Source organism: Xenopus tropicalis, chromosome 4, assembly GCF_000004195.4.
Source record: "Xenopus tropicalis strain Nigerian chromosome 4, UCB_Xtro_10.0, whole genome shotgun sequence".
In the NCBI taxonomy this organism is placed as follows: Eukaryota; Metazoa; Chordata; class Amphibia; order Anura; family Pipidae; genus Xenopus; species Xenopus tropicalis.
In genome coordinates, this window is record NC_030680.2 from 83,207,568 (window position 1) to 83,231,092 (window position 23,525).

The following is a 23,525-nucleotide window of genomic DNA, read 5'->3' on the forward strand; positions in this document are numbered from 1 at the left end:
TTCCAGAGAAGGGGGGCAGCCCTTGCAAAGTCTTGAATACAAGCATGTGAGGAGGGAATGAGAGAGGAGTTGAGGAGCAGGTCAATAGAGGAGCGTAACAAGCGGGTTGGATGGTACCTAGAGATGAGTTCAGAGATGTAGGGTGGGGCAGAGTTATGAACTGCTTTGAATGCAAGAGTCAGACGTTTGAATTTTATCCTGGATGGTAGGGGAAGCCAGTGCAGGGATTGGCAGAGTGGCACGGCAGAGGAGGAGCGGTTGGAGAGGTGTATGAGCCTGGCAGCAGTATTCATTATGGACTGGAGGGGAAGGCCAATTAATAGGGAGTTACAGTAGTCCAGGCAAGATATTATAAGAGAGTGAATAAGAATTTTGGCAGCATCATGGGTGATAAATGATCGTATTTTGGAGATATTTCTTAGGTGAAAGTAACATGATTTGATAAGTGATTGGATATGAGGAGTGAAGGACAGGGCAGAATCAAGGATAACCCCAAGGCACCGGGCCTGGGAAGATGGGGTGATGGTAGAATTGTTAACCTGTATAGATACCTCAGGAACAATGTGGGCGTTGGATGGGGGAAAGAGAACCAGTTCTGTTTTAGAGAGGTTTAATTTAAGGTAATGTTGGGACATCCAAGTGGAGATAGCGGACAGGCAAGAAGAGACACGAGTTAGAAGCTCCGGGTTGAGATCAGGAGAGGAAAGATAGATCTGAGTATCATCAGCATAGAGGTGGTACTGAAAGCCAAAAGAATTGATTAGTTTGCCAAGTGAGGAGGTATAGAGAGAAAATAGTAAGGGGCCCAGGACAGAGCCTTGGGGAACCCCAACAGAAAGAGGCAAGGGAGAAGATGATTCCCCATTGTAAGAGACACTGAAGGATCGATCTGAGAGATAAGATGAAAACCAGGATAAGGCAGTGTCACAAAGACCAAGAGAGCGGAGAGACTGGAGGAGAAGAGGGTGATCCACAGTGTCAAAAGCAGCAGAGATCGAGAAGTATTAGTAGCGAGTAGTGTTTTTTGGCTTTAGCCGATAGGAGGTAATTTGTTAGTCGGGTTAGAGCAGTTTCGGTGGAGTGTTGTTGTCTAAAACCAGATTGTAGGGGATCCAGGAGGTTATTGTCAGAGAGGGATAGCGTCAGTCGGTTGTAAATAAATGTTTGTTACTCAACTTCATTGTTTTTATTTAGATACAATTAAAATAAATGAGATAACAGCCAGTCCATATATATGCAGTTAATGCCTAGATGGTTTCAAGCTCATTTTTGATTACATTGTTAGAAAAGAAACTGATGTAACTTGGAGTAGTGATTAAACAAGCAGAGAAAGCTCTAAGCTGTGTCTGTGTTATTGGTAAATACACAAGCATTGTGCCAATAAAAGGATGTGCAACTCAAGAAAAAAGGTGTGTTATCTAAACAGACTATTCTGTGCATTTTCTCCTTTATCAGCTTAAAGGAGATCTAAAGCCTAGCTAAAGAAATAGACTAGAAATGTTGTACATTATGTTTTGGGCTTCTATATTAGCCCAAAGCACCCACAGCCCTTTAGCAGGGAAGATCTGTGCCTCCAAAAATGCCCCCAGTAGCTCCTCATCTTCTTTTCTCCTGATTCCCAGCACATGCTCTGTGCTTCTGTCACTTACCTGAGCTTAGGGACTGACTCACAGCATACTGTATATATAGGATATAAATGTAACAGTATAAGGCTGATTAGTGATTCATTTGGATTCACATAACATGGCACCTCTGATACCAATGCAATTAGCATCAGAATGTAATAATCAGACCTGTAGCATCAGTTTATATTATAGACCAGCCTCGTTTTCTGCTTGATAATTTGCCACAACCTCTAAGCTTAGCTCAAGAGCTGCTCAGAGCTCACTGAGCATGTGCACTGTCCCAGACAGTTCTAACAGAATCCAAGATGGGGAGCTCTTGTGACAACTGTAAAGACCTAAAACAGAACAAATCTGTAAAGTAGTAAACATTTACAGCATTTTGAGTGACAAATAGCAACACATCAGATTCTCCTTTTCAAACAGGTTAATGGAAAATGCAACTAGGGTTGCCACCTGACTGGTATTTTACCGGCCTGGCCATTAAAAATGATGTTTAATGCCAACGTTATTAACAGAAAAGAAAGATAAAAATATAGGAAGTTCAGTATTTTTTTCCAGAAAAGGTGGAAAACCTAAATGCAGCCCTTCTGATTGGTTGCTATGGGTTACCCCTTAAAGTGCTGTCCAATGCATACCACACCACTTATTAAATCATGATTATTAGGTGTATTGCACTTAATCACCTTTTGTCACCACAAACAAAAACTTTTGAAGTCAGTAAAAATCAGGCCCAGCTAGGTAGCAGAATTCGTATTTGCCACTATTAACCAATACACCACAGAACTAAGCAAATAAAAAGAATTTTATTTGTGTTTTTTTACAGTCCCACCAGCTTTAATGGTGCTTTTCCAATTTTTAACATTTTGTTTTTCCGGATTTTACATCACTTTATTAGGCTTGCCCCTCAGCAGTTGCTGCATTTTTACATCAAGAAAACCCTAATTTTAGCTTTAGCCTTCTTAAGGTGGCCATACATGCCCCACCTACGGGTGGGCAATATCAGGCTAATTCCGTTGTTTGGCCCTGGGGTATAGGTGTCCCCTGGTTTTGCCGTCAACTAGCCAATGAGGTCCCTGATCCGATTAAAGGTGCCCATACACGGGGCGATTCTAGCTGCCGATATCTGTCCCTTAGACCGATTCAGAAGCTTATCGGCCCGTGTATGGGCACTAACGAAAGGCACCAAGTCGGGTCAGGGACCGCATTGGCTAGTTGATGCGGTTCCCAAACTGACAGACACCTATACCTGCCGTTCTAATTCGACCCAATTAGCCTCATGTTGCCCACCTGTAGGTGGGGATATCAGATGAAGATCAGCTCCCTTGGCATGTATGGCCACCTTAATTGTCAAACCTGCCCAATCGAGATCTGGCCGGTTTCAGCTAAGCTGCTAAATCGGTCTAAGGGACCAATATTGGCCCATGTATGGCCACCTTTACTCACGGGCATTTCGCCCTGTGCACAATGAAACGCAATTCATTTTTTCTGTGCCCATACTGACACAGGCGCATAAAAGCTCTGAACTCCGATACAACGCATGTTGCTTTCCATTGGCATTTGGCGCTGACATGCACCTGCGTCAGCACAGGCACATTAGATAGAATGAACTTTGTTTTGTCATGTGTTGCACAGAAACACAGGGTAAAAGCCCATCTGTTAGAGCCCACGACTAATCTCCCCGATATGACATCCCACCGGCGAGAATCTAAATCACCAGGCGGGATGGCATATGCGGCGAAGCGAACACAGAAGTTGCCTCTTGTCAATTTCGGCAACTCGCCACCACCGCATATGCCATCCCACTGCCGATTTACATTCTCACCGGTGAGATGTCACATCGGGGAGATTAGTCGCCCGCAATAAAGGAGATTTGTTGCGGGTGACTAATCTCAGCATGTGCCACAGCCCTGAAGCTCCTGAAATTTGTATGAACTCTGCCGCAGCATCATTTTCTTCATTGAGCATGCATGCCCTGTGATGGAAGCAGTGGGAAGGGGAAGCCAGGGGGAGCTGTGCTGGAGAAGGAAGAGGGGCAAGAAAGGTGACTGTGCAGTCAGAAGTGAGCTATGCTGTGGAAGGACTAGTGAGCCATGTTGGAGGAGTGGGCTGGAAAGGTGACTATGCGGTCAAAAGTGGCGAGTTCCCCTTTGGAAGGACTAGTGAGCCATGCTGGAGAAGGTGGGGGCTGGAAAGGAGACTGTGCAGTTAGAAGTGGCAAGCTCTACTGTGAAAGGTGCGGGGGAGAAAGGACACAAGACTGAGAAGCAGTTGGAAGTGGTGAGCTGTGCTGGAAGAAAAGCGGGGGTAGTACCTGTAAATATAAAATGACTTCTGTACAGATACCCTTATTTTACCATTTTCCCATGTAAAATGTGGGTTCTGTATATTTTATTCTTTCTTCCCGAACTGAACTTAAAGTGCCTTTCATTCGGCGTTTGCATTATCAGCCCAAAGCTGTAATTAAGTCTCCCACATCACTTACAAACCCCAGACTCTGCCCACCCCTCCCAAATAAACATCCTATCTTCTTAAACTCGCCACATCTCAAGCCTTATGAGTCACAACAACGAAGCCTCCGGGTTGGTTGGGTAGGTCACGTGACAAAACCTTTTCACCAATCAGTGAGATACATGCTGCGCTCGCTTTTTCAAATGGGTTACACACCGTTGAGTTCTGTGTACAATTTTCTCACCACAAACAAAAACTTTTGAAGTCAGTAAAAATGAGTCCCAGCTAGGTAGCAGAATTCGTATTTGCCACTATTAACCAATACACCACAGAACCAAGCAAATCAGATCAGTGTTAGCCTGGTGCTTCCATGTATGAACTCCGAATTTGACTTGTTTTTGCTAGTAGTTGCTGCATTTTTACATCAAGAAAACCCTAATTTTAGCTTTAGTGTTTTTAAGGTGGCCATACATGCCCCACCTACGGGTGGGCGATATCAGGCTAATTCGGTCATTTACAATCCAAATGAAAGGACAGTCCTGTGCAGAATAAACCGCAATTCATTTTTTCCTGTGCCCATACTAACACAGGCGCATAAAAGCTCTGAACGCCGATACAACGCAGCATGTTGCTTTCCATTGGCATTTGGCGCTGACATGCACCTGCGTCAGCACAGGCACATTACACAGCATGAACTTCGTTTTGTCATGTGTTTTACCGCACTGAAACACAGGTAAAAGCCAGTCTGTTAGAGCCCTTAAAGCTCCTGTAATTTGTACAAACTCCGCCGCATTATCAGTATCCTCATTGCGCACGCATGTCCTGTGATCGGAAGCAGTGGGAAGGGGAAGCCAAGGGGGAGCTGTGCTGGAGAAGGAAGAGGGGCAGGAAAGGTGGCTGTGCAGTCAGAAGTGAGCTATGCTGGAGGAGTGGGCTGGAAAGGTGACTATGCAGTCAAAAGTGGTAAAGTTCCCCTTTGGAAGGACTAGTGAGCCATGCCGGAGAAGGGGCGTGGGGGCTGGAAAGGAGACTGTGCAGTAAGAAGTGGCAAGCTCTACTGTGAAAGGTGCGGAAGCCTCCGGGTTGGTTGGGCAGGTCACGTGACAAAACCTTTTCACCAATCAGTGAGATGCAAGCTGTGGCTCGCTTTTCAAACGGGTTACAGACCGTTTAGTGTGGAGTTCTATGTTCGGGGGTCACGTGGGCTGAGGGTTAAAGGGCTGCAGGCGGCTCACGTCTCTTCGTTGGTCCGGGTATGGACAGCCGTATCATTACCCCGGGGCCGTACCGGGCCACCAAGCTGGTGAGTGCAGAAGGAATTATTGCATTAGCTATGGGGGGCTTGCATATGTTCTAACACAGTTGCATTCCTGATTTCTTGCTTGCAACTAGAAATGGTGATACTGTGGGAGAATGGCTCTATAGAAATCAGCCCTGCGCATTGTGTTCAGGACTTTGGGGTGTGGTTTTAGTTTGTAAACAAACTGCCTTCATGATGGGACCCCCATCTCATCCCAATGTATGCAATTAGGATAAATACATGTGTGTCATTTGCATACAATAGAACCCACATCTTAGGGGACCAGGGAAAAATATTCAAAATATGCAAAGTACATGTAAAAAGTACTTAGAGGAAATCAGTACAGGAGTTATTTCTTTATTTAAAACACATGTACTACTCCTTTTCTCTCCAGCACAGCTCACTGCTTCCAACTGCTTCTTGGTCTTCCCCTGCTCCAACCACAGCCTAGCTCACTACTTCTGGCTGCACAGTCACCTTTCCAGCCCGCTCCTCCTGCAGCTCTTTGGCCCTCTTCACCTTGTATCGGTTATTGGTTGCGTTATATGTTACTCTATATGTCCAATGTATGAAACCCACTTATTGTACAGCGCTGCAGAATATGTTGGAGCTTTATAAATAAATGTTAATAAACAATAATAATGGGGGGGGCCCCTACAACAAACTTATAAGGGACCTGTGGGAACGCGGTGGTAAAAAACCAAAACACACATTTGTGGACAGGGGCCCTAATGGTCCCAGGTTCTCCATAAAAAAAAAAAAAAAAAAAAAAAGAAACCTGTCTCTAATATCCATCTATTTAAAAAAAAAAAAAATCTGTACCATTTTTATAAAAAACAAAATCCCATGTCCCCACAAGCTCTGCTTACTGATCACACAAATCTTTAGATGGCACTCTCTGTATTGCTTGAAAACCATTAGCACTATCCAAGTTCTGGACACCAGTAAAGCGGTGTGCACGGGTTGTTTCTGACCAAAGTTACCTTTAGTGAGAAGCAAAGTCATAAAACAACAACCCCTGCCTGCATGTTGTTGCTCTGTGTTCCAGAAATTGTATCACTGTAGTCCAGCCAGTGGTCACCAAAGGATTTGTGTAATTGTAGCTAGTGGGGTTAATGGGGAGAATCGCAGGCAAGGGATCGTGGGTTTTTTTTTTTGGTTTTTTTTAAATGATGTTTTCATAAATGTATATGAGGAATAGTTTTCATTTTTAATCGAAAGCCTGGGGCAATTAGGACTTTGTTTTGGACTTTATTTCCCCTTTAACTGTTCTGCAACTCCCACTCTCATCACTTCAAGTGCATCTATCACCCTCTTAATTGTTTCCCTATTTTGGTTGGGGGAAACCATATTTAACAAAAAAGAATTGCAGCCATTGCTAGGCGGCCAGCACCAGGAGGGAGCTCCTGGTGCAGGTAGCCATGTTTGCTGCGCATAATGAGCGAGTCTCTCTACTCGCTCATTATGTGCATGTGCCTGATGTAGGAGCAGTGGATGTGATTCACCATCCAAAGTTACACACGAGTGCATAATGAGCGACTTGTAGCACTCACTCATGTGCATGCGAGTGTCACAACATGGCTGCCTACACCGGGGGCTTCTTTCTGGTGCGGGCAGCCTTGCGCTGGCTGGGGCTTTTTTTTTTCTCAAAAGCTCACAACTGGAATGCAGACTCTAATAACTTTACCCTCTGGTGGGAGAAACTATTTTAATAGGTGCCCTTTAAGGTAGTTATAGGTGATAGGAGCCCTTTAAGGTAGTTCTGTACTTACTTTGATTAGCAGCCCCCCCCCCCTTGCTGTCAATAAGCTGCAGACTAATGCAGAAATAATGTTTTTATTAGAAGTGATGGACATAGGTTATTTAGTCATTATCTGGGATAATGCTCCCCTAACCATTTTAACCTCTATTGATAATAGAAACCTCCATATTTCACTGAAAGGTAGGACAATGCAGAACTATAACTAGGGATGCACCAAATTCACTATTTTTGGGTTTGGCCAAACCCTGAAACCTTTCTAAAAGATTTACTACAGCTTTCAGAAAGTCTAAGAGATCCTGAGAGTTATGGTTTAAGGATCAACTGCAGAAAGTAAGAAATGGCAGCCCCCACATCGCTGTACAAAGTAGCAGAGCAATCTCAGTAGGTTGTAATGCAGACAGGTTGGCTAGTTTTAAAAGTATAAACATGCCAAGGCTCCAAAAAGTAGCCCAAATCTGTACCTTGGCAGTTTGTACTTTGGATACCCACCTGGACTCTAAATTAGTAGCCCAATTTGGCGGAAAAACTGGCAACCTTGCAATCCTGGTGAGTTTAAACTTCCCCATCAGCCCATCCAATCCCAATGCGCTTTTACCAGGGCTTAATATCTGTGAGTGTAGGGAAAGCTGTGTAGTACTGGAAAGTCTATGCAGACGCCCCCCCCCCCCCCCCTTCCCCAGCCATCCCTTTCCATCTGCAGCACACTGACGACCCAAAACATTCAGGGACAGGTACAACTGTGCCCCCCTGATGGCTGCCCAGGGGATACTGATGATGCAGCTGAATTCACACAAGTTTCAAGAGCCTTAGGCTGATGCCACAGGGGCGTATCCTGAGCAAGCCGAAAAACGCTTGCAGAGGATACGCCCCGCTACTCTACACTTACCCTACCTTGTGCCTGCACCCGAATTAATGAAATATTCTGTGGGGCAGGCACATGTTGCTGATATCCCCCCCAAAAAAAGTGAGACTTCGTATCTTTGGCAGATATCGGCTACATGTGCCTGCACCCTAGCGTATTGCATTAATTAATGAAAGCTAAAAGTAAGGGTTTTTTGTAAAAATGCAGTGATTGGCAAGAGGCAAGCCTAAAAAAGTGGCAGAAAATCTGGGAAAACAAAATACTAAAAACAGGAATGCACTGCGGCTTGTTTATAATTTTACATAAAAATAAAGGTTTGCTAAAATAACAATACAGAATGTTAGAATAACAATTGTTACCCAATTTCACACTGGGTCACCCACCTCGTTTGTTATTTAGAACAATTGTGGGAGTAATAGAATACATTCTCCCTCCCAGTTAAACTGCCGGGGTATAATTGACTGCTGCTTACCTGTATATGTGGCTCACACACCGCAATTTGTACTAGGGGAGAACCTCTATGGGGGCGATATAATAAAAGGCAGGTTTGTGGAGGTGCAGTAATCTATAGCAACCAATCTGCAGGTAGCATTTACTAAAAGCAAACATTTTATTGGTTGCTGTGGCATACTTCCCAACATTTGAAAAGTGCAAAGAGGGACAAAATGAAATGCATAGTGTGGTGAAATTTTTTGATCCTGCCCATTTTTGTGACCACGCCCCAAAATACCACTCCCATTTTACAAACTTTGGCAGGTTATGTAAAGTTTGAACATATTTCTGGGTATTTTGGGGTCTTGTTTTATGTGTTATTACAATTTTGCTAATAAAGATGAACTTGCCCTTTAAGCTGCAAGTCTTAAGGTGGCCATACACGCACCAATAATATCGTACGAAACCTCGTTTGGTATGATATTCTGTGCGTGTATGGTATGTCGGCGAGTCGACCGATATCGCAGGAAGCTGCTGATATCGGCCGACTCGCCGATCGGATCAGTTTAAAAATTTTGATCGGGCACCATAGAAGGCGCCTGACCAAAATCTCCCTTCAGCGCTGAATCGGCAGAAGGAGGTAGAAATCCTTAGATATGCTTTTTCAAGAAATCACCCAAGGTATTCAGCATATTTCTACCTCTTTAGGTATAAAGGTCCCCCATACACCGGGCCGATTCTAGCTGCCGATATCGGTCCCTTAAAACAATTCGGCAGCTAATCAGCCCATGTATGGGCACTACCGACGGGCCTGCCTGACCGATATCTGGCCTGAAAGTATTCTCCTTTACAGGCTCTGCTGCCTTAGTGTAGGGACCACAGTAGTGACAAGAGTATTGGGCATAGTCAACTCCCTGTTTGAAGAGTAGTTGGTAAGCAATTCTTTATCCTTAGGGTTACCACCCTAATGGGCTGGATCCCACAGTGGTGCATCTTTACGTTGCTTGGTCTGCATTTAACCTGCCAAGCCATTGTGAGTATTATTACGTAACCCTGTGGATCATTTGTCTTGGACAAATAAAACAGTTCTGTTTGAGTTTGCTGCAAGAACCTTCTGATGTTCTTTATTTTTCTTGCACTACCTCCCACTTGATCCTTTCACATAGCAAAGGCCCATCCTGTGTGTTGGTCATGTGTACTCAATGCTCTATAGCTATTCTAGCGCATCCTTGTCTAACAGCCACAAATGGGTTGCAGACCCTCTTTTATTTTTTGACATTCAAACCAGCTTTGTTGCTACAGTACGTTGCAAACATATAATGGTTTATAGGTCACCTTTTGTGTCAATTGTTTTTTTTAAAGGCAGACATTTGTTGAAAATGTGCATACAGAATGGGCGAAGCCTAGGGCCTCTGTTCATTTTCTACAGCTAGAGAGGGAGCTCTGTCTAGGTTTCTTAAAGGGGAACTCCAGCCAAAAAACTATGCTCCTTGAAAAGTAAAAATAACTTCAAGCAACTTTGCAATATACATCAATTAAAACATATGCAGGCTTTTCATGATTTTTAATAATGTAATATGGTTTGGCCCCTAGTGATGAGCAAATTTATTCGCCAGGTGTGGATTTCCTGCAAAATTCTGCATTTCGCCATTGGCAAGTTTTGTTGCAGAGCGAGGAAAGTCGCGTCAAAAGTCGGGTGGTAGCCTCATTCTGCAAATTTTTTATAAAGCAAAATGGGTCCAATTTTGTCATCACTATTGGCCTCTGTATTCTTGCTGATCTGGCTGACACTTGAGACACTGCATTGCGGGTTATGTAGCTCCTGCATGCTGTCTGTACTTTTTTTTTTTTTTTTTTTAAAGAACAGATTACAGTGATAGGTAAATTAGGGATTCCTGTGTTATGTGGGGCCAATACAATTTGGATGCAGAGGTGAAAGGTTTAGCTCAAGTTTATTTTTGTATATGGCCCACGAGGAACTTATTCAAACTGCAGTTTAAATTGAGCAGTTTTTTAAACTGATTCCAGTATCCATTGGCTTTAAGGTGAGATCATTTATTATTCTTGATTTCAGCAGTAAGAAGCTCTCTCTAAAATATCTTATAATTCATCACTCAATAACATGAGCATTGCATCTGCAGGAATGGATCATGTCAAATACAGTGGTGTGAAAAACTATTTGCCCCCTTCCTGATTTCTTATTCTTTTGCATGTTTGTCACACTTAAATGTTTCTGATCATCAAACACATTTAACTATTAGTCAAAGATAACACAAGTAAACACAAAATGCAGTTTTTAAATGAGGGTTTTTATTATTTAGGGAGAAAAAAAATCCAAACCTACATGGCCCTGTGTGAAAAAGTAATTGCCCCCTGAACCTAATAACTGGTTGGGCCACCCTTAGCAGCAATAACTGCAATCAAGCGTTTGCGATAACTTGCAACGAGTCTTTTACAGCGCTCTGGAGGAATTTTGGCCCACTCATCTTTGCAGAATTGTTGTAATTCAGCTTTATTTGAGGGTTTTCTAGCATGAACCGCCTTTTTAAGGTCATGCCACAACATCTCAATAGGATTCAGGTCAGGACTTTGACTAGGCCACTCCAAAGTCTTCATTTTGTTTTTCTTCAGCCATTCAGAGGTGGATTTGCCGGTTTGTTTTGGGTCATTGTCCTGCTGCAGCACCCAAGATCGCTTCAGCTTGAGTTGACGAACAGATGGCCGGACATTCTCCTTCAGGATTTTTTGGTAGACAGTAGAATTCATGGTTCCATCTATCACAGCAAGCCTTCCAGGTCCTGAAGCAGCAAAACAACCCCAGACCATCACACTACCACCACCATATTTTACTGTTGGTATGATGTTCTTTTTCTGAAATGCTGTGTTACTTTTACGCCAGATGTAACGGGACACGCACCTTCCAAAAAGTTCAACTTTTGTCTCGTCGGTCCACAAGATATTTTCCCAAAAGTCTTGGCAATCATTGAGATGTTTTTTAGCAAAATTGAGACGAGCCATAATGTTCTTTTTGCTTAAAAGTGGTTTGAGCCTTGGAAATCTGCCATGCAGGCCGTTTTTGCCCAGTCTCTCTCTTATGGTGGAGTCGTGAACACTGACCTTAATTGAGGCAAGTGAGGCCTGCAGTTCTTTAGATGTTGTCCTGGGGTCTTTTGTGGCCTCTCGGATGAGTTGTCTCTGCGCTCTTGGGGTAATTTTGGTCGGCCGGCCACTCCTGGGAAGGTTCCCCACTGTTCCATGTTTTTGCCATTTGTGGATAATGGCTCTCACTGTGGTTCGCTGGAGTCCCAAAGCTTTAGAAATGGCTTTATAACCTTTACCAGACTGATAGATCTCAATTACTTTTGTTCTCATTTGTTCCTGAATTTCTTTGGATCTTGGCATGATGTCTAGCTTTTGAGGTGCTTTTGGTCTACTTCTCTGTGTCAGGTAGCTCCTATTTAAGTGATTTCTTGATTGAAACAGGTGTGGCAGTAATCAGGCCTGGGGGTGACTACAGAAATTGAAAATTGAAATTGATAAACCACAGTTAAGTTATTTTTTAACAAGGGGGGCAATCACTTTTTCACACAGGGCCATGTAGATTTGGAGTTTTTTTTCTCCCTTAATAACGTAAACCTTCATTTAAAAACTGCATTTTGTGTTCAATTATGTTATCTTTGACTAATAGTTAACGGTTTTTGATGAGCAGAAACATTTAAGTGTGACAAACATGCAAAAGAATAAGAAATCAGGAAGGGGGCAAATAGTTTTTCACACCACTGTATAAGCTACTGTGTGAGGATGCACTAAGCTGTTAACTAGGAAAATGCACATTCAGTCGTTTTACTTTACTACAAATCAACATAACCTTGGTTTACAAACCAAAACGTTTCAACTAGGAGAAGTGTATTCTAAATGGAGCATATTCCAATTACACAATTATTGTAAAATTTACTTGGTCCACAACCTTTACTGGACCCAAATTATTTATTTTATTTTTTTGCAGATAATATTTATTCCCATTTTGGCAAAAATGCACATATATAGTGAGAATTAGGAACACTTGTGATTAAGGCAATATATTTTTGGGATAAGAAAAGTGTTTTTGGAAGTGGGAAGGAATTAAATTTCCCCCTCTGAGGCTGAACAGTTGGAGACATTAGCAGATGTCCTACTGAAAAAGCTGTATTAGAAGGTTTTTGGTAACAGTACTATAAAGTGCATTTGTGCTGGTGATGAGTTTTGTATTTATGGCTGTGTTTCATAATTGTCTTCTAGTGGAATGAAGTAACAAAACATTTTCGGGCGGGGATGCCACTGAGAAAACACAGACAACACTTCAAGGCCTATGGAAATTGCTTTACAGCTTCTGAAGCAATAGATTGGCTCCATCACTTGCTAAAAACCAACAGCAATTTTGGTTCTGAGGTGACACGGCAGCAGACCATCCAGTTACTGAGAAAGTTCTTAAAAAACCATGTAATTGAGGATCTAAAGGGAAGATGGGGAACGGAGGATCTAGAAGACAACAACAGTCTTTACAGGTATTTCCAGTAAACATTTTAGGTCAATGGCACATCGGGTATTCTGAGAATCGCCTCTTAAATAACACTTTAAATAGAACAAAATACCTTTTCAAACTATTTGAGTATTTTAGCAAAGGGAAATACTCTGCATAGCTTGTGTATTGTCGCTGCAACAAACACATCGTGGGCCATGTGTATCTATATATAGCCCCACAAGTGTATGCAGAGCTTTACAAAGTAAGCAGTCAAAACAAATCGGCAATCCACTAACAAATTCTCTATACGAGTTGCTCTTTGTCTAAAATCCCAACCAGGGCAACGACTGCTTTTGTGTTTATAGAGAGAGTTTATTTATGCATCTCAATGGACTGGTGATTTGTTTTGATTGTACACATGCTGATAGGAAGTAGGTATATTTATATAGCGCTTTGTGCACTCAGCACTGTACAGTAAAACATTGATGATAGAACAGACAGGTCAATGCAATAATAAAATACAAATAAATACAAAATAGTTACACTTTTTGTAGTTAAGTAAAATGTAACCTAGTAATTTTGGTTTATAAAGACTCACATTCATTAAGTTCAGCCTTTTTTGTCTAAATTAAAGTGTAAAAAAAAAAAAAAAAAAACTTGACTATCAGAGTCAGTGACCTCCATTTGAAAACTGGGAAGAGGCAGGACACAAAGGAAATATTCCAAAACTATTTAAAAAAAAAATCACAAATAGTAAGAACGGGGTATTTTATAAGATCCTTAAAAGTTAATTTAAAGGCAAACTATCCCCTTAAGTTTACCTGACCTCTCAGATCCAGCAGGGAGAAATATCGCAACATTTGGATGTGACCTGCTCATTTGTTTGTGGGCTACATTTTTGCAGGCTATAATTTGTTTTTTGATGGCAATCCTTGACTAATACAACACTGGGCAAATTCTAATTTTTCAGGCAAAGGGAATGTCAGAGGTGGCTGATTAACCATTAATACTCAACTAATGAAACGGTACACTGAATCATAGGCTTATAGGGCTGTGATTCTCCACTCTTTTTATCAGATTGCGGTCCATGCTTGTGACTGTGCCTGAATGCATCACAGAAATATATTATATTATATGTGTGTGGTGTGTAATTTTTTTTTTTTTTTTTTTATATTCAATCTCCCACAGATTTCCTTCCACTTCCCCAGTTAAGACCATTCCAAGCCGTCCTCCACTGTGGAAAAGAAGCAGTTTAGAAAATGTATTTAAAGAAAGAGAACCCATATTCAAGATGCCGCAGTTCTCTAAAAAAACACCTAAAAGACCTGGTTCTGTGGATTCTAAGGTGACTAGTTTTATATTTGTTTCTAGATAGTGTTAGAAATGAAACCAAATCCAAGTTGTGCTGTGGCCTCAAAAAATCAACTTGAATGACATCAGAGCTGACGTTCAGAATGGTTGATCCAACCCAACGTGGGTGTGTTTTGAGGTTGCTCTTTAACAATTGTTTTTGTTTGTAGGAAGAGCAAGAAAATGAGGATGTGACGGAAAACCAAGGGAATGATGATTTTCCTAAGCAGCTGAGTAGCAAGGATATTGATGACATTTGGGGAAATATAACCTTGATACAGTAAGAATTAGTTCATATCCTGTCATACTGTGGGGGAGTGCAATACTAAGGCAAAATATTAAATCTGTTCATCACTGGGTTAGAAAAGATGTGCGCTGAACCCTACCCTTAGTCTAAAAAATGTAGATTTCTATCTCTGTAGAGCAGTAACCAGGTACACACATCAGAGAAGAAAATTAACTTTATATCAGTTGTTCCTTCATTCTAAACCGCCTTATGAAAAGTATAAAATTTAGTATTAGTATTGTACCATAGAAATTTATTGCATTCTGGTTCTGATTTAATTGGTTTCTATTACAGATGTACCCTCCCTTTTTGCTAATGTGTTGAAAGGCTATGGTTGTAGAAAATTGACTACCCTTTTGATGCCGACACTTAGGCCCCCTAGCCCACTCATACATACATTTTTTTCCTTCTGATGTATTTGTCTAGCTCTCATCCTCTATACTGCCAATTAATTTTTCTTCCTATTTGCTTTTCCTACTGTACTCTTTGTCTTGTCTTCCCCCCCACCCCCCTCCACAGGGGGAGAAAAAAGGAGAGGGCTCCCTTTTCTGACACCTCCTATTTTTCAATATTGCATCTCACTATGTGTGCACAGAGAAGAAGAAGCCAAAGGCAAAGAGAGATTAGCGCTATTGCATGCAGAACATCAAACATCTGGCATTGGGCTGACTGCAGCGATCAAGCACCTGTGTAACTTTAGCTTTAGGGCTCATTTACCACAGCAGTGTTAAATTACAAAGCTCCTTTGCAGTTGTGTGCTTTGCACCTTATGTCTGATTTCAAATCCTACTATCTGGCAGCAACAGCCAAAATGCCCTTGTCTGTCTCCCACATCATGGGTAAATGAGTCCTGTAGCGTTACATAAAAATTCTTGCAGTCCTTGATTCTAATGTTGTCTAATAATCTAATCACATTATTTCCCTGCTTTCTTCAGCCTTCAGAAAATACTCTGTTTGCCATCGTTGGAAGAAGTTTTAAATCCTGCTCAGATAAAGCCTAATTATATAAGGTATAATATGACAAATACCAGTAAGCATGGAGTTGTTGTTCTTCAAGACAAAACAGGTAAGAATATTTCTGCAGATTTTTACTTACACCACTGATGTTTACTAGTATTTAATGTTTAAATATATTGCCTGTTTCTTTATTTCCCTCACCTTCCATAGATGACCTTCCTCACTGGGTGCTGTCTGCTATGAAATGCCTTGCCAATTGTGAGTTGTAAAAAAAAAAAATGAGTATATGTGGGTGGGGGGTTACATGCTTCTGAATAAAAGTAGGCCTTGTGAATAAAAGTATTCCCCCATAGGAAGCAATACAAGTATTTTTATGGAATGTTATTCTGAGGTTTTATATTGTAACCAAACTAGCTACCTACACTAACACTCCACTGCCCAGCTTCAAGATTTTGCCATGTGAGGGGCGATAAAATCTAACTCCCATATGTAATAAAATGCACTAATACACCCAGCCAATTGCCAAGCAATAAGATGCTTACTTACAGGTGACCATTAAATGCTTCCTACTGATTGGTTGCTACAGGTGATTATACCATTGGCAAACTTTCCACCTTTTTTATATAGTCCAATTTGGTTAGTACTCAAAAGATTTATAGGATCAATGAATATGTGAATTGGTTTTTTTTATCAAATTGCATAGTAACATTTCTCAGATCTGTCTGTTAAATATTCACTTTATTTGTACTTTGATAATTTAATATTAAACAAGCTTGGTGGTTTGGACTTTTGAACAGGCCATGGGCTGGTGTGAATACTAATGGCATAGTCTTGTAACTGCCAAAATAGAATTTTGTGTGTAGATGTGATGTATTGTATTGTAAATCTAAATCTTGTGAATTTTTTTTTTTTTTTTTTTTTGAAGGGCCAAAGAATAATGACATGAGTCAATCAACATATATTGGTTTCGAACGTGATGTTTTTAGGACAGTTGCTGACTATTTCCTAAATCTTCCAGAGCCTCTGCTCACATTTGAATTTTATGAGCTTTTTGTTAATATTTTGGGTATGTATTTGCATTTATTTAAGCTTACAATTGTTTTCCAAAGAGTTTTGTGTTAATGAGAATGCACATGGATGCTTTTTTTTCTAATGCATGCTACCTTGCAACCTATAGGACTCTGCTAAAGTTTTACTAATATGTACATGCTAACTAACAGTTATATATTTTCAGCTTATTTTTTAATCTCTATTTCATTTCCTGATAGTTGTTTGTGGCTACATAACGGTTCCCAAAAGTCATAATGGAAAACATAGATTCCATAATAAAACACTCGATCCAGCACCAGCTAAAAAACAACACTTAAATGATGAAACCTTTTTCAAGTCAACAGAATGTCTTCTTTTAAGTTTGTTACGGAAGGTCCCCAATGAAGAAGAGGAGGATGATGTTGAGCATAGTTTTGGGGAGATTGCCAGAGACAACAAAGACCAAATTCCTCAAGATGTATTTCCTAAAAAGACTCCTTTGTACAGTTCCTTCAGTAGAAGATCCAAAAGGGGAATTATTGGAGGGAGTTGCCAAAATCTTTCTACTTCCAGGAAAGAACCTGATGTGATCCACAAAGTAAGGTTACGTAGCTGCTCCCTGGAAGGTATAGCTGATAGTGTGTATACAGACAACAATGACTGTGAGAACAAAGTTCTGCAAGCTTCCTCGCAAAGACCAGAATGCAGAGCTGTGAAAGAGAGTCCAATAACATCTGTAAAGAAAGCTGAATCTGTGACTGGCTTTTATGCTCCTCATGATAAACTGCACTACAGGACTAGTGATGGGGGCTACTCCCAAAACAGTGAAAAGCTTGCTAGATCAGTGAGCATGGGGGATTGTCTTGGGTCTCGTACAAGTAAAAATGCACCGGTTGCTGAGATCACTATTAAACCTTTAAAATCTGCACAAACTAGAATGCAAAAGCGTTTGTCTTCTATGGACAGTGAACCTGCAGATCTGAATTTCACCGTAACAAAGAGATTATGTCAGAGTACCATGGAACTCTCAAATTCTTCTTTACCTTCAACTTCTTCTTTACTGCCACATACTACTACCCCCAACAGCTCTGGCTCGGCAAGTAAGGTTAATGCTCTTCCCTTGCATGTCTAAATGTACGGCTTACACTCTGAATCACTACTTTTCTGCATGCTATGCAATATACGCACGCTGCTTATGCTTAATGGTGGGATACTGTCACATGTGCATCCTTTTTAAAGTAACACATTCATTATAATATAATACCATTATAATCTTTGTGCCTGCAAACATTGTGTGCGTGTAATTGACTAGAACAGAATAGTTTCTCAAAAAAAATCTCCGTTCACTTTAATAGTCTTACAGGAATCCTGTCTCTCTATAGACAAGATTGCTATTACAATAATACAATCTTTCAAATCCATGCTGCCCAGCTTTATAGATAACAGAACTTGTTTTGCTGTACCTACATGTATGCTGGTAGGTGTAACATCCCATATGGGGCCATGTGGGTGTTATAACTGAGAGTAACTTATCCTCTGATCTTAACCTGGGGTAATCTTTTCCCAGTAGGCTGCTTTTCAAGGGATGCGGTATACTGTAATTTGACATAATCTGTTTTGCCACCTTCCATATTTGCTGCAAATTATGTAATAACTCTCTAGATACATGTATTCTAGTTAATTCACTGAACCCTTTTACATTTAACGATGCCTTTCAGGCTTGTTGCAGCCACACTTGGAGAGAGTTGCAATTGAGGCACTGCAACTTTGCTGTCTGCTGCTTCCGCCTGCAAACAGACGAAAGCTCCAACTGTTAATGCGCATGATCTCTCGCATGAGTCAGAATGTGGATATGCCGCGGCTTCATGATGCCATGGGGACAAGATCCTTGGTAACTTTTTTTTTTTTTTTTCTCGTTCAAATTGTGTAAGGCTGTGAGTCACAATGGATATTATTCTTTTATAATACTGTTTATTACTTGAGCATTTTATAAAAGCTAGGTCTCAGCCTTGTCTTGAAATGAGTCTTGTTCCTCTGCACTTTCTTGCTGTTTGTGTTAGTCTTCCTACCCATTTGTGATACCTGTAATAACTTCAATACTACAGTAAAATTAGACTTTGAATGCTGCAGTGTAAAAGCCATAATGATTTCCTTGTGTGATGCTCTGTATACTTTTATGTTACAGATGATTCAAACCTTTTCCCGATGTGTCCTATGCTGTGCTGAAGAAGTGGATCTGGATGAATTGCTTGCATCAAGGCTGGTTTCCTTCCTCATGGATCATCACCAAGATATCCTACAAGTGCCTTGTTATTTGCAAACTGCTGTCCAAGATCATATACAGTATCTTCAAAGACCCCGTGTATGCTAAAGCTTTTAATCAGTGTTTCTTCTTGTTCCTTTGTCTTAAATAGTTAAAATTGTATTCAGGATGTACCTTGGAACATTGTGACTTCTCTGGATATTGCATTATTTACTTTCTCCTTCTCTGTATAAAATAAACTTAAATCCTAGTAGCCCAGGTGTGGCACTTGTGAAGATTTTTCATCTCATGTACTGGGTGGAGAATTTATAGAGAAGATGTTATTTCTGGCAATCTGATGTGCCATTAAATGCAGGTTTGCAAATGTCTTTGTAGGGGAATTATAATTACCATTTGTCTGCACAGCTTGTAAATTCTATAGTACTAGCTGCTGGGCCTGACTAAAAATTTACATCTCACAATTACTCTTTAGTCTTGTAAGAAAAACTATGCAGGTCATAGATTTAAAGAACCAGGCAAGGGGTTAAAGAGGAAACAATGCTAAAAAAAAAAAATTAAATTTTGCAGAAAATGCTCACAGGAACACTTCTGCAATTTACTTTAGTTTTTATAAATGATCATTTAAAAGCTTCTAGTTCTTCCCCAGCCCTTGCAGCAAGTAGAAAATTGCTGTGGGGTTTGGTTACATTAGCTAACTGGAAGCCTCCCACAACTGGTGCCCTCCTCCTGTTCATCACTTGGCTGGGCATTAAAAAGGTGCAGAATACAGTACAAACTTGGTGGCTGGTATTAAATTGCCAGCTTTATTTTATTATGGTATTAATGTTTGGAAAAAGGAAGTTTTAATTAGTTTTTACCATAGCAACAGGTTATTTTTCCATGATAATGAGAAGTTGAGAATATTATAGTATATTTTATAGTTTACTAGGTATTTCGGTGTTATACACAAACATGGTGCAAATTTGGCAAACTACTAAAATAACTTAAGCACTTGCAAAGTTGTAGCATGGAACGGAGCATTGGTGCTGTCACAACCCTACAGATCTTTCTCATGTACCACCTGGGCTATCATGTGACTACATGCAAATTCCTGAATAGTGCCATGTGCATTGGGGACTTGCATCATGCGGCAGTTCAATTGGCAGGCAGTTTACTTTAAAGGCAGTTGCAGTGTTTCTTAGCTGGATCTGGAAGCTGCACACAGGGAGAGAAGTGCACACAGCATATGGGAATAGGCACAGCAAACCTATGCATATAAAGTTACAATATATGCCAAGATTGTTCTTGGGCTTTAGCTATCTTTGCTAAAATATAAGTTGGCTTAGTAAAACTACACACTGTCAGTTACTATGTTGATCTCTTCTGTTTACAGGTAAAGCAAGGCACTGTGCCATCCTATTACTTTTGTAAGCAGATAAGCACCCAAGAGTTTGAAGAGCAGAGATTGGCCACCTCTCAAGCTGCTATGATGGAACTTTTAGAAAATATTGTAAGAGACAGAAATTTAGCAGTTAAAGACAAAAAGAAGAAGCTAAAGCAGGTGAAATGTTTATCTAAATGTTTCATGTGTGTCTTTCCAGCTAAATTTTGATGGTTATTTTAGAAGAAATACTGATTGCTACTCAGTTGTTTATATAAGGCAATCTTTTAAATCTTTTACAAACGGCATTGTCTGTATGATTAGCGTGCCAGTTGCCAGCATACAGATTCTGCTAGTGTGCTAATCCTTTTATGAAGATCCATGTACCCTGCCTAATTACTATAGCTGTCGTGGAGCTGTTATTCTACAAAGAAAATGCTATAATCCAATGAAACGTTCAGAAATAAAGATTAGTATAAACCCTCTTGTAAGCTTACCTTGTTACACATGTTTATACTTCCACAATGGGTTAACATGGTAACTACAAAATCCAAGCCTTGGTATTTAGGTATTTATACCTTAGGTATTTATTCTTGCTGCCTTTACATTTTAGTGAGCATTTAATTCATTTAAATAAAGGTTTTTTTTCTGCATGATGGCTTCCTTTCCCTACCTTTTATAGGTGTAAATAATACTGCAAACCCCTGACCCACATGCAGCCTCTCCTGCCTGCTGATTGCTGTTAATATTTGAAAAAAATAAAATAATTAGTTTATAGATAGAAAGTCTAGGACTGTTTTAATCAGCTAATTTTATTTGTTTCAGTTTCAGAAACAATACCCAGATATCTACCACAACCGGTTTCCAACCACTGAAAGTGAAGCCAAATTGTTTGGAGATAAACCTACAATCAAACAACCAATGTTGATGCTGAAGAAGCCAAAGTTTAAAAGCCTGCGATACTGACTAGAAAATACACACATTTAAAAAAAAAAAAATTGTATAAATCCAGTTATTTTATGTACTATGAATTGTATCTTTGCAAGACATCAGTGCTATCTTCAGCTATGTTATATAATGCTTTGTGTGAATCTCTGACGGCTTCTTTGTACTGGTAATCAGCCTCTTCTGCAAATCATGGATACATAGGAGTTTCAGGCTGTAAATTCCTGCCTGTAGTAACTCTTTAGATGCCACTCTAGTGCACTGGAGAAGGTGATATGCAGTGTCTTATAGGACAATCATGGGTAACTGTTAGGTTGTCTACAATAATAATGTATAACCACTTCCCAAGCACCCAAAATATGTATGATTCTTATTGCAACCTGTTAGCATTTTGGCTATTTTCTAAGGCTCGGTTAATGTCCCTTCCAAACTAAGACAAGCTCTCCTTGGACCCAGCACACACTCCTTAAACATCTTAAACTCCATTAACATTAGCCTCATGTGTAGAATAATTATACAGGGATGCTTGATGATGGCAGGGGGGCGGCAGCTACCCTCAAAGAGAAAATTTGTCTTTATGGGTCATTTTGAGCCCAGACACACCCACACACCTTATTCCTAACCCATTTTAGTTTGTGGTTTTTTTTTGTTTTTTTTAATATGGCATAAATAACAACAAAGCTCATGTGCCGTGCTGAGCCTAAATGCGATGCAGAGGGTATATTATACTATACACTGCTTGTGCTATATGTACCGGTAATGCCTGATACAGACTAAGCCTTCCAATTGAAAACTTTGAGTTAACAGTCAAGATTCAAACTTCTGTGTGCCTTAAGAGAGGTACTAGTCTTAAGCTTGGTATTAGCAAGTTCTGTGTGGAAGTATACTATATAACTTATAAAGACAAAAAAAAAAAAAAACACTAAGGCTAGGTTCCACCAAAGAATGGCCATATGGTGAAGTCTTTATTTCTTAGAGCAGCTGCCTGCAAGAGACCTACATTGCTTTTTCTGTGTATTGGAGAAAATTGCAAGGATATTGTCAGCCCTTGCTAAACAGTCACCTGTCTGATTGTGACACGGTGGAGCAGACCCACCATACTCCATACCACAGCTAAAGTTTAGGTTATGAAATGGCCCCTGTAACTTTTCTTTCTCTCAGATTTGTGGAATGCGCTTTCCACTCCTCTTCCCTTGTACAGTAAATCAGATTCTGAAAATTTGCAGATTATAGCTCCTATTTGTTACTGCAATATAACAAAATCCAGTTTATATAATGCCTTGTGGCTTGCTCTAATTCCTTCTTAAACAATTATGGCCACCTTATTTTAGATCTTTTCCTACTTTTCTGTACCATGTACTAAACAAAGGAAACATGATCCTACTTAAAATAGTTTGCCAAAGATGGGCAAAATTAGAACAGGTTTTTTTTTCTCTATAATATATTTTGCTTAGTGTGATTTGCACACCTTGTGTGTAACCTGTTCACTGCCTGAAGGTACGAAACTGACATTCATTAAGGCTGTAATTGCAAGTCTCTTATACTGACTTTTACAGTGATTGCTGTACTTTGCACTCTGTTTGTAAATGTTCTGTCCTATTTATGTTTTACCACATGTTTATTTTTGTATTCATTGCATGTCATTTTTTGCAGTGAACCAAGATGAAGAAATTTGTAACTGCTTTTTTTCAGATATGCATGTACTATTCCAAAGCCATATTTTTTCAAATGAGAAGAAAAATAAAGAATTATCTATCTTTGTCAGGTGTCTGTAGACATCATTTTGTCTATATAGCACAAAAAAGAGGGAAAGTTGTGCTAACCACCAAACCATTTTAAACCATTAAAACTCCATATTTTGCTATAGTTTATACAGGAGCAGTGACCAGTTCCTTGTTGTACCTCCCATCATTTCCAGCTACAGTCAGGTGATCCCAGTGTATCTATCCCTTGAGTATGCGGTGCAGTTTTGGGCTCCAGTCCTCAAAAACGATATTGATGAGCTGGAGAGAGTGCAGAGACGTGCAACTAAACTGGTAAAGGGGATGGAAGATTTAACCTATGAGGTTAGACTGTCGAGGTTGGGGTTGTTTTCTCTGGAAAAGAGGCGCTTGCGAGGGGACATGATTACTCTGTACAAGTACATTAGAGGGGATTATAGGCAGATAGGGGGTGTTCTTTTTTCCCATAAAAACAATCAGCGCACCAGAGGCCCCCCCTTTAGATTAGAGGAACGGAGCTTCCATTTGAAGCAGTGTAGGTGGTTTTTTACCTTGAGGGCGGTGAGGTTGTGGAAGCCCATCCTAGTGATGTTGTGATGGCAGATTCTGTTAATGTCTTTGAACAAGCATAGTATCCAATGCTATAGTGATACTAATATCTACAGTTACGGTAGTATTAATGTT

General features: G+C 40.4%; 1 protein-coding gene across 5 annotated transcripts; it reads left to right on the plus strand.

Moving 5' to 3' along the window:
* The first annotated feature begins 3,684 nt into the window (after positions 1-3,684).
* depdc1 (DEP domain containing 1) lies at positions 3,685-22,880 on the plus strand. Of its 5 annotated transcripts, none has more exons than XM_012961136.3 (12): positions 3,709-3,902; positions 12,708-12,973; positions 14,119-14,275; positions 14,451-14,560; positions 15,502-15,632; positions 15,734-15,781; positions 16,449-16,589; positions 16,792-17,652; positions 18,271-18,443; positions 18,738-18,914; positions 20,188-20,355; positions 21,001-22,880. In XM_012961136.3, the coding sequence occupies exons 1-12, from the start codon at positions 3,792-3,794 to the stop codon at positions 21,139-21,141; spliced, it is 2,484 nt and encodes an 827-aa protein (XP_012816590.2). In that variant the 5' UTR covers positions 3,709-3,791; the 3' UTR covers positions 21,142-22,880.
* The last annotated feature ends 645 nt before the right edge of the window (positions 22,881-23,525 follow it).